The 11,040-nt window shown below is 33.3% G+C and overlaps 1 protein-coding gene across 3 annotated transcripts; it reads right to left on the bottom strand.

The window, feature by feature from the left end:
* Positions 1-5,258: 5,258 nt before the first annotated feature.
* On the bottom strand, positions 5,259-10,054 carry Bma-ecr-1 (Uncharacterized protein; the record flags this gene model as incomplete). 3 transcript variants are annotated; one of them, XM_043076871.1, is made up of 9 exons in its annotated part: positions 5,259-5,471; positions 5,582-5,742; positions 6,155-6,383; positions 6,642-6,779; positions 7,044-7,309; positions 7,839-7,979; positions 8,098-8,290; positions 9,312-9,481; positions 9,772-10,054. In XM_043076871.1, 9 exons carry the CDS (start codon positions 10,052-10,054, stop codon positions 5,259-5,261), a joined length of 1,794 nt encoding a protein of 597 aa, XP_042932805.1. The 3 variants fall into 3 exon arrangements, with proteins under 3 accessions (XP_042932805.1, XP_042932806.1, XP_042932807.1); XM_043076872.1 differs by lacking the exons at positions 9,312-9,481; positions 9,772-10,054 and having other exon boundaries at positions 8,098-8,194; XM_043076873.1 differs by lacking the exons at positions 5,259-5,471; positions 5,582-5,742 and having other exon boundaries at positions 6,328-6,354.
* Between the last annotated feature and the right edge of the window lie 986 nt (positions 10,055-11,040).

An 11,040-nucleotide genomic window follows, 5' to 3' on the forward strand; every position in this document is an offset into this window, starting at 1 on the left:
TTGCTAGTAGTTGCTGGTCTTTCTGAATGACAAAATTTATTGCTTTCTGCCAATATTCGCATGAAATGAGCTCTTTCTTCTTAAGCATTCTATCAATATCGCGATAAACTTAACTGACAGTACTGATTAGACTTTTCCAAGAACCAAATTTTTGTATGTCCAGCAATGTTGAAAGTGGATATGGTGTTCTAACTGTTTGCGCTGTTGTCATCATTATACTTTCTTGGTCCTCTTGAGCTTGTGTTTCATTATTATCCTTTGATAAACTTTATATAGGAGGGGTTCAGGTTGGTATGCTTTCTCCATTTTATAGCCATGTTGGTCCATTTCACCACAGGCAGTTTTTAATTCTCCGGGAGACATCCTCCTGGACAAGCTATCAGCTGGATTTTCCCTTATCGATACATGTTGAAAGGATACGTTCACTTGCCTGCATTCTTTTAAGCGGTTTTCTACGAATCTTGATTGTGTGCTAGACTGAATAGTCAACAATGGACTATTTGAGAGTCGCTCCACACCGTTACTGGTAGATTTTTCCTTTGAAGTTCCTTTCGAAGTTGCAATTAGTATGGCTAATAGTTCTAACCTGGGAATAGTGATGGCCTTTAGTGATGCGAGACGTGTTTTAGCCAGCCATAATTCTGCAGTTTGACCGGGAATCAGCAACTATGCTACGACCCTATATGCTTTAGACGAAGCGTCTGCGAAGATGTGTATCGAGCTAGTTTCTTTTATTTTAATATGTCGCATGAGTGGGAATGTTTCCTGCGTCCATGTCTGGGAGCGTTTGTTCCATTCGGATAATCATTCAACGCTAAGAGGTTCGTCTCAAGATAGTTTATCTCGCCATAGTTCTTGGAGGAAGGTCTTAAATGATATGAGAATAAGAGAAATCCATCTTAATGGATCAAATAAGCTTATCACTACGGATAGGATGGTTCTCTTTGTTGTTGCTTTTGGTAATTCTTTCAGTTCCAGAATTATTTGGTCCGTACTTGTGTTCCATGATATTCCTAACAATTTTACTGTTGTGGTTGGGACGAGATTTTCGTTGGGTAGTGAATTGTTGAAATCTTCTTTGTTGATTTAAGTTGCCTTAGGTTCATTTTAATTGAAGCAAAGTACTGCTTCGTTAATTCGTATTTGTGATGAGCTTCTTTGAGATTTTGAGCTGTTAGTAGAATATTATCAACGTGCATATTTCATTCAAGCTCTCTAGCCAGAGAAGTGTTCATTTTTTGGAGAGCATATCGTATGACTGTTGCCAGGAGAAGCGGGCTACAGATCATACCAAATGATAATCGAGCGAATTGAAAAATTGCCAAGTTTGTAGTCGTCGGAGGACGATATATGTCCGTAAGCCAAAGGAATTTTGTAAATTTTGTCATTTATGTGCAAAGTTAATTGATTGAAGACTCCCACAGTACACGTACACAGAACGGAATCAGCACAGGTTCGAGAATGTACCAGTATCGAAGACAAAGAAGTCAGCGATGTGAACTATCAAGAAAGGAAAACGACTTTGTTTCGCAAGGAAACAGGGCAGTAAGAAAGAAATTCTAAATTTGTTTTTACACACGCATATCACTCGCATTCCTAACATAAGGTGCATTCTTCACAGCATATTATGAAATTAGCGAGAAATTCCTACAATCAAAAATAGCTGAACAAATGCAATTCGAAAGAATACCATCCCAATACCTATCATCAATATACTATATGAATACAAAAAAATTGAAAATGATAGTTAAGGAAAATGTGTCGTATACTCTATACTTTGATCATCATCAGAGTAATCAAGTCATAACGCAATTGGCAATGAGGGCGAATATCTGGAATCCAGTAACTATGTTAACGAACATCTGAAAAATGCATTAGAACAATTTAAACAAAATACCACTAAGGGACAACAATATATTTAGTCTTTTGTCCATAGAAAATCTCAAAAGTTAATCATTATTTTGATTGATTAAATCAACTCTGAATCGATTCTCAGCTTTTTAGGTATGATATTTTTTCTTAGCTTCTTAGAATGCAGGAACAGCTACAAAATCAACATAATTAAAGAAATGTCTTCTGATATGAATAAGAATGATGTTATTCATTACTTACCTCATTACGAAGTACTAATACCATAACAAAATTAGGAATCTTTTATAATCCATAAGCTCACTTTAAAAAGATGAAAAGCTTAAACATGTCTTATATCGTGGACCAATAAAATTCCCGGATTTAATCAGAGGATTTTTCCTTTCCGAGTAATGAAAAATGGTGTAATGAAAAAAAAAAAAAAAAAAATAACAGCTGATTCCTCCAAAAAAAGAACTACACTCGTCAAAAAGAAACTGCATCCCGATTTCTTTAGCTAAAGGAGGGCCAGTAAACGAAGAAAACATGAAGTGTTTATCGTGAAATTTGTGGTCTTTGAGCCTTGCAGCTTAGAGCTTAGAGTCGAATTGGACTTTCATATGCTCAACAGCTTTCTAAACTGTTATTGTAGTTGGTAAAGGCGAATGCATTGAGTGAAAGATTTATTATAATGATTTTATTCGCTAATAACTACGATACCAATCTATACCGAGAATATGTTTATAAGTTTGTAGTATTTGTCTGCAAATATGAGATAAAAAATGAATAAATTAATGGGGAATTTAAAGAAATTAAATAAGTGAGAGAGAGAAGCCAAAATCATAACTTGCTGGCACAGAAAATTGACAAGACAAAGAGTTCCAATTCTTATATAATGGGTATTGACTTGTAACAAGCGCATGATTATGCATGAGTAAAGAGCTATCAGATGATCGTTTCTCTTTATATAGCAAAAGATGGGTTTTAATATTATCAGTTTCTTATAAGAATGAATATTAGATCAGGAAATTTTTACAGTACTTCGATATTACAATCAAATTTGGTTGACATGTTAAACAATGTGCGTACCCTTTGTTCTACAGCGGATAAGCTCAACCAAAACGGGATGAGTGTTGGATTAATGAGATTGCTTACATGAAATGTATTTTGAAACAATTTTATATTTCTTTAAATGTTTAATTAAGACAACTTTTAGTATTATGGATTAATCCAATTTTATTTGATATATTTTTTAAATTAATTGGAAATTCACGAGATTTATTTCGAGCTTTCCGACAGTGTTACCATATCAAAAGAGTTCCTTTCGAGTGATCTCACCCCCCTTTTTATTGTCAACTACCTTAAACTATTAAATAGACATACATTAAGTCAAAATTACGCTGAAATAAGAAAAAAAATCTTTGCGTCAATAATATAATAGTATTGACTAAAGGAACTGAAGCACTTAGAAAATATCAATAAATGAAATCAATTTCTAATGAAGCTTCAATAAATGTAAGAGAATTTTTATCGAACAATCAAGAATTCATTTGAAATTTTAGAAAAGAACAGAGTAAAAATAAGTCAAATTAAGAAAATTCTTGGAATTAACTGAGTTCATAAAGACAATAATTGTACAATTAAAACCATTGATTGGGAAAAAAATTAACGAAGAGATCCATTTTGCAATTCTTAGCCTCTCTGGAAAAGAAGTCTAGTATGATCCACTATGATTTCTTGTTCCTACCATGATACAATTTAAATTCTCTACAAAAATTATGGAAGAAGCTATCTCTTAGAATGAAAACATAAAAATGGTAAATTATGAAATACACTCACAAATGAATGGCCAAATATCGTATAGGAGTTACTAATCTTTCCACCCTGACGCCTCAAGTGCAGCACATCTCCAAGATCAAAGGAAAGAAACATTTTTTTTGGCTTTTACCAAATCTCGTTTTGTACCAACTAATTAAAGGTATGACAATACTTTTATTAAATTAAAGTAGCTGTCGATACTTATTGGAATAAGAACTACTCAATTTGTAATCAAACAACTAGAACCCGAAAATGTGCGAACAAATTTATGATTTTTCAATGTGCAGTACACTGAGGACAAAATTATTTCTGACTCTGTCAGCTTTTTGTACAAAATCGAGTTGAAGAAATAAGGAAAGCGATAATTTCGTTCCGTTATATTCCAAGTGAACATAATCCAGTTGATGTAGCAACTAAGAAACTTTCACTTTGAAGATTAAAAAATTATAATTTGTGGTGTAAAGGACCAACATAGCTAAAGAAAGAAAAATCAAACAAACATATTCGGAAATCGGAATTAAAGGAAACTATGAAAATGAAAAGGGAGATAAGTTAAACACAAAGGTGACCGGTTAGGTTCCTGTCCAAGAAATAAAACTTATTGACGGAAATCATTTGGTAACAAAAGATTCCTTCTCAGTACATTTGCCTATACCAGCTCCAAATCACAACTAAAAGTAGCTCCCTAACAAATCTTTACAAGAAAATCTCGACTGAAAAAACAAATTACAACAATATCACATATTTATTGAAATTATTTATTTATTTAGCTGACATTCACGATGTAATTTTTAATTCATTTTTTCAATGCAAAATACATTGCATCTTACGAAACACGTCCAAAAATTACAAGGCTGAGAAATTTCTTGTCTTCCTTCGATTGAATAGTAGCAACACAAAGAACTGGAATGTATGATGAAAATGTCATAAAAGATTATAGAGATAAGCATTTATAAAAATTAACATTGAAAAAATAATTGTGGAGTTACATTGATTCCTTCAGTGTAACTCCATAATTATTATTTTTTTCATGATGAAGTTTTTTCCTTGATGAAAACGGCAACTGCATCACAAGTTTCCACAAGTGTGGAGAGTTTTCCAGAATCTTGAAACATAAGCATATGAAACAAGTTGGCTTACTAATTCAAATATTCATTCCTCATCAAATAATAATCAAACTAATCTGTTTCCTACCATTGTATCTTTTTTCACCATAATATTAACAATTACTGAGGAGAATAAATTTTTTGAATCTTTCCTTTAAATTTCGTTAGAATTTTCCGAAGAAGTTAAAACTAGAAAGGGAATATATTTGAAGAAAATTTCAAGCAGAATAAGCTTAAAATATTGCTAGAACACAAATCAGTTTATAATGGACAGTCACAAATCAGTTTATAACGGACATAATTGCAGCTGTGTGTATTATTTAATTATGAATTAAAGAATCCAATATTATTTTCAAAACGATGTTGTTGTTCGAAAAAGACTTAATAATATTGCTGACAAATAGATGACATACGTACATTATGCGTACAGTAGTTTAAAATGCGAAAAATGCTTCAGAAAACGTAAAACCACGAGAAACTTCGATTCTATGGATAGCCGGTTGAGGTTGACGATTGATAATGTGTCTGCGTATATAAAGGATACAGCGGTTGTTGTTGCTGCTGTTGTTGTTGCTGTTGATGATGTTGACGGTGCTGAAGTTGTGACTTTGTAGTCGTAAATTTCACATCACATGACTGCTGTGATGACGATGGCTTAATGGCAATACTCGTTGAGCTGATTCCCGTGATTATTTCACTCTGCAAGATTTAAATTTCCCTGTTATGTAAAATATGCTTTCTCGTGACGCTTTTTTGCTGTATCACTTATCACCAAATAAAAAAAAACATATGAACTCGTATGCATGTACCTGTTCAGAGGTAAGGCTTCGAAGATCCGTAAGTTTCATCAACAAACGAGAAAAAATATTCCGTTGTTTAGGTCTTAGGGCATCAACGTATGACTGTAATGCGGAAGTATAAACTTCCTGAATATCTTCTACTGATTTGGGTTGAAGTAAACCTGGTCTGTCTGAAGGAAACGTAATTAGTTTTTAAAGTAATCATTAAATGCTCATTTCAGCAAATTATCTCTCTTTGAACTCAGTACTATATAGATTGGAAAGTGCATCAATTTTATCAATCTGAATATCATAACCAAAGTCGATAGAAATTAGATGCCTAAAAATCAAGGAATTGAACGTCGCGGTTCTATTGAAACAATTACGCATTTTGTTTTAATACTTAAAAGTTATCTTTATTTATAAGGTCATTGTTTGTAACTCTGAATTCCTCTGGTATTTTTTTTTTTTTTGTGGGAGTTAAAAATCAAAATGGTTGTAAGTTGAAGTTGTCAGTTTGCGGATTCAGTGAATTCAAGATAATTGCTCAAAATTTTATGAGGATTCAAGGGTAAAACATTGAATCAAGCTTGAACAAATCACCAGAAAAAATGGCGATCGCAGTGAGCAGAACGTATTCTGCCTGATGTAATTGCATTTTGGACAGAGCATGCGCAAAATCGAACATTAAATCAGCCAAGGGTCCAATGAATTCACGATACTGTTCGCGATCGTATCGCCACTGCTTTGCTTCATTTCCGAGAACTACTTTTTCATCAAACATGTCGTAACAACGTGATGTCCTTAGTACAAGTACTTCAGTTTTACAAGTCTACAAATACCGTCCACATAATGAATTATTTCATCAAAATGTTGAAAAGGATTTCTTATGTCATCTTCAGTAACCAAAATAAGGCATTCATCAACGATAAGCAGATTTACCAATTCATTAATTTAAAAAAAAAAAAAAAAAAAACACTAATAAAGCCTGCATGATAGTGTAATATTACATCGAGAATTTTTGAGAGTTTTTGAAAGCTGGTATGTAATTTTAAAATTTCACTATTTGAAAATTAAATGAATTTCTAACTTTATGTAAGGTGCGTTTATCTTCGTCGGAAAGTTTGCAAAAACCAGGTAAATGCATTGTGAATTGGTGAATTAATTGTAAGCTTAGAATTGTCAATTCAGCAAGCTGTTGGTAGGAATTACCCACTTCATTATGCTCCTAAAAAAATCATTTATCATGTATTATTTTCGGAAATTCCCATTTCTAACCTTAATTGCAACTTCATTTTCTTAGCAATTTTGAACCATAGCTAACGTATCTCTACAAATTCTCTCTTGCTTATTGCATGTTTTTTCAAATAAAGTCAAACCGTGAAACTATGAAATTGAAATGTTCGAAAAAAAAAAGAACTTAGTCCGTGCAACACTCAAAAGATTTCAGATTTTGATTTCGCCAAATTTTCAGAAACTTCACTGGAATTACCGAAACTTTCATCAGCATATCAGTGGATGGTGTGGCAAATTGTTGATCAATTGTTACAATCCGATTAATCAATTCTCTTGTTTCCACTGATAGTGCTACACAATCATCTGGTGATTCCGATGAGCTAACTGCTTGTTGTGGACTGACACAATTTGCTTTACGTTGTTGTTCTAATGTCGTACGTAATTTCTGTTTAGCTTCACGTTTGATTCGGCATTGATCCTCCGGAATCACAACTAAAGGCACTCGCGAGTCAGCGCGTAATCCTGAATTTTTTTGAGATCCTAGTGAAGTGCAAACTAAAAATTGAAACACATGCAACAAAACATCAAAAATTAATTGACTTAGTGCAACTTAGGTGTATACGAGATATTTGGAAAGAACAATATAAAAAACAGATCTGAAAGATCATAAATTTTTCAGTGAAGCAGATTTACGTTGAATACGAATAAGTCGGAAAAAAGCAGTAAAAATAAGCAACAGAATACTTAAATATAATCAAAAGTAGTATTATCTTCACTAGAACATGCAAATGTGCAAAGTTCTTCAGATGATTCTTTCTTAACTCTTCTTCTGTAAATAAATTATTATAAAAGTATTCGACAATAGTGAACATTGCCCTCTGAAAGGAGGTCACAGGATCCACTGATAAACTGCTCCGTATAATAAATCGTTTGTTAGTTCATCACTTATTTATGGTGTTAATAACATAAAAGAAAGCAATTTTTTGCTGTTTACTAATGAACTCTAAAAATTAAATTAATATATGAAGTATGTAAAGAGTATTACACTTACGTTCGGGTCTCATCCCTATTTCCATACATTTTTTCAAACGACAATGTTGACATTTCCGCCGCATATACATATCAATATCGCATGATTCGCCGTATTTACAATGATAAATTGCTTTCCGAGTGACAGAACGTCGAAAAAATCCTAGTATTTTGTATTTCATTTAAAAATTATTGAGTTTAATTTCCAACTCAGTTCGAAAAATGTAAATCCACAGTAACACACACAGAAAGAATGCGAATGAGAAGACAAACAATAATACCTTTGCATCCTTCGCATGTGAGAGCATTGTAATGATAACCAGATGCTTTATCACCGCAAACTAAACAAAGCTCTTCGGTAACATTATGCATAACCATACCACTTGAGGAAGGCAAAGATGGAGAGCGGACTGCTTGACAACTAATATTATTCGACCTTTTCTTACTTCTATACTCACTGTCGCCATTAGATTGCTGGAAACAAATGAGTACAATTTTCAACGATAGAATGGTCAATTACTCTTTTGTTAACCATAAAAATGATCGGATACGCTGTTTTACTTGTAATCTCAATCAAATTCGGATTCATTCCTTGTGTCGACTACCTAAAATGAGAATGACAAAATCTGAGAACTGATAAGTTTTTTTTTTTCGTTTCTTTAGTACCCAATTTTTAGAGGAAAGCAATAAGACAGATAACCACAATGTTTATAAAAAAACAATTTCCTTGATCTAATCAAAAGACTAATATTAAAATATCACTTTGTTTAAAGGCATGGAAAAGTTTTGCATCAATCTAAATCTTTTTGCAAATGGGGCGAAATAATAGGATCACATTTAGAAGTATTGCTTTTCTTCCCAAAAGATAATTTTGAAAAAATCAAAAATCAATTTAACATGAGAGTTAAAGAGATAAAAGTAACGCCTTAAAAGAAGGTTTTTCTTTTTTTAAACAAACAATATTTTGCAAATGATGAATGAAAAGGACACTGCAAATAATATTCAGGTTTTCAAGGTCATCAGTGATATTTCCAATATTTCCACTTCAACTCAACCGTTGCGTCTCACAGCAATTAATTATGCATTTATATTAAACTGCATTTAGTTGAATGTGTGGCAATAAATGTAAGATAGTTGACCATCACAGATTCTTTCTCTATCTTAGCAAGAAGTAAACAGAACTTTGATTACCGAAAGCAATCGGATATAACCAACTGAAACTTGCAACTTGAGAATTCACTTCTATCTAAGAGATTAGGGAGGGAATAGGTACTTAGCATGATTAATGCAAATATAAGACAAATATCAGTAAGTTCATATTTATTTTTTTTTTACAAAAGTGTAACAAACATGAGATGTGATGAGTCTATTCTTTCTTCCGGTTTTTGGTTAATTTTATTAGATCTTCAAACTGTTGTTTTAAGAAATAACTACTGAACGAACGTTATCTTTTGCTAAAACTCCAGCAATAAAAGTGCAGTGGGTTGTGGAATACCTGTCGTTGTTGCTGTTGTGTTCCTGATATTGGCAAAGCAACTGTAGTACAGTGAGTACTTCCATGGGCCACGGAATGAATCTGATGAAATCGCTGAACCGCTGCAGCAGTTGGTGGTGGCGTTGACAGGAAGGATGTAGCCGCCCAGAAATTGTCATCTATTTCAACATCTGCAACACGCTGAAATTAATTGCTGTTGTTGCTATAAAATGGATAAATTATCAGCGCACATCAGTACATCACGCGCAAACTCATCCACTTCAAATGACCTTCACCTCTTTACCACTTTGGAAAAACCACGTCGTAACTAAATAAAATTTAAAAAATTTTTGGATTTGTAGATAGTTTTTTAAAAAAGGACAAACAATTGTTGATAATAAAATTATACAGATTTGGTAACAAAAGTGGTAAAATCTGTTTTGATTTTTTTTTACAAAATATGATAAAAACTAGAACTGACCTGTACGATAATGATTCAGCGACTGAGCACAGAAAATTTCTTGTGATGTCAGCAGTGAATGCTGTTGTGGATGTCGCTGTTCAGTGAGAACTTGCGACGATTGCTGATTCTGTTGTTCGATTCCTGATGGTACCGCTGCTACAAATGCCGTAATTGGAGCTGAGGTTGAAGAAGGTGAATTTTGGGTTTGCTGCTGCTGTTCCTGTTGTTGCAGTTGTTGAGAATCGGATAGCCAGCTTGTAAGAGGTGGCAACTCATGATATGTTACTGTTGCTGTAGTCATTGAGTCACAGGGTCACCAATTTCTGATCCTGAACCAAACGTTACTCGAACAAACTGAGCGACTGTCACCTACTGCAGGTAAATTCTAGCAGAAATAGAGGTGCATCATTTGATGTCGAAATAGATGAGCGTCGAGAACAGTCTCCTCCTCTTGGTCGTCTTTTCCCGTATATTGTCGCAATCATTCGCGCGACCTTGAGGGAGAGCTGACCTCTGCAGGCAGGTACCGACAATCTTTCAAGGTCTTCTCGATCATGCAATACCACCAACACGTGCTCTTCATACTTCAACTGCCGGCCCTGTTAATACCGTTTTCCATGTCATCAAATCACCTTCCATCACTCTATCCACATACATGCATATACACAACACACACACACATACACATCCATATAACATATCTCAATTTTGTTTACTAAAAATTTTCACTCTATTTCTGTAATTCCTATCCATTCTAGAAATCAGAAAACAAAGAACAAAAGGAAAATGACATGTGAGGGATTATTGAACAACTCGATTCTATTTTCTATTTCAATTTCGACCGTATATTATATCAGATATCACGAAGTGATTTCCGTCGAAATTACCAGAATCCACAAATTTAATCCCATCGAATAGCACTATTTTCTCTCAAAGGAATGACAGCACTAACTTTTGTGCACATTGTACAAACAAGCAGAAAGACTAAAAAAAGGATTATTTTTCCCGTTAACTGTGAAACTAATCTACCAATTATTATTCGACTTGAACACATTAGTTAAACTATAGTGAAGTAATCGATCTATTTCGGCACTTTATTTCGTCATTCAGTAAATGAAAACAGTTACAATTTTTTCCTAACAAAATATCTGCAGAAGAGAAGTAAACAAACGAAATCAAATAAATTAATAACAATGGAAATAAACTATGCAGATTAAATACTATAAAATTCAATAAATGTACTGATTACTTTCAAAGATCTAACAAATTGTTCAACACCATATTATT

The sequence above is a fragment of the Brugia malayi genome (assembly GCF_000002995.4).
Source record: "Brugia malayi strain FR3 genome assembly, contig: Bm_v4_Chr1_scaffold_001, whole genome shotgun sequence".
In the NCBI taxonomy this organism is placed as follows: Eukaryota; Metazoa; Nematoda; class Chromadorea; order Rhabditida; family Onchocercidae; genus Brugia; species Brugia malayi.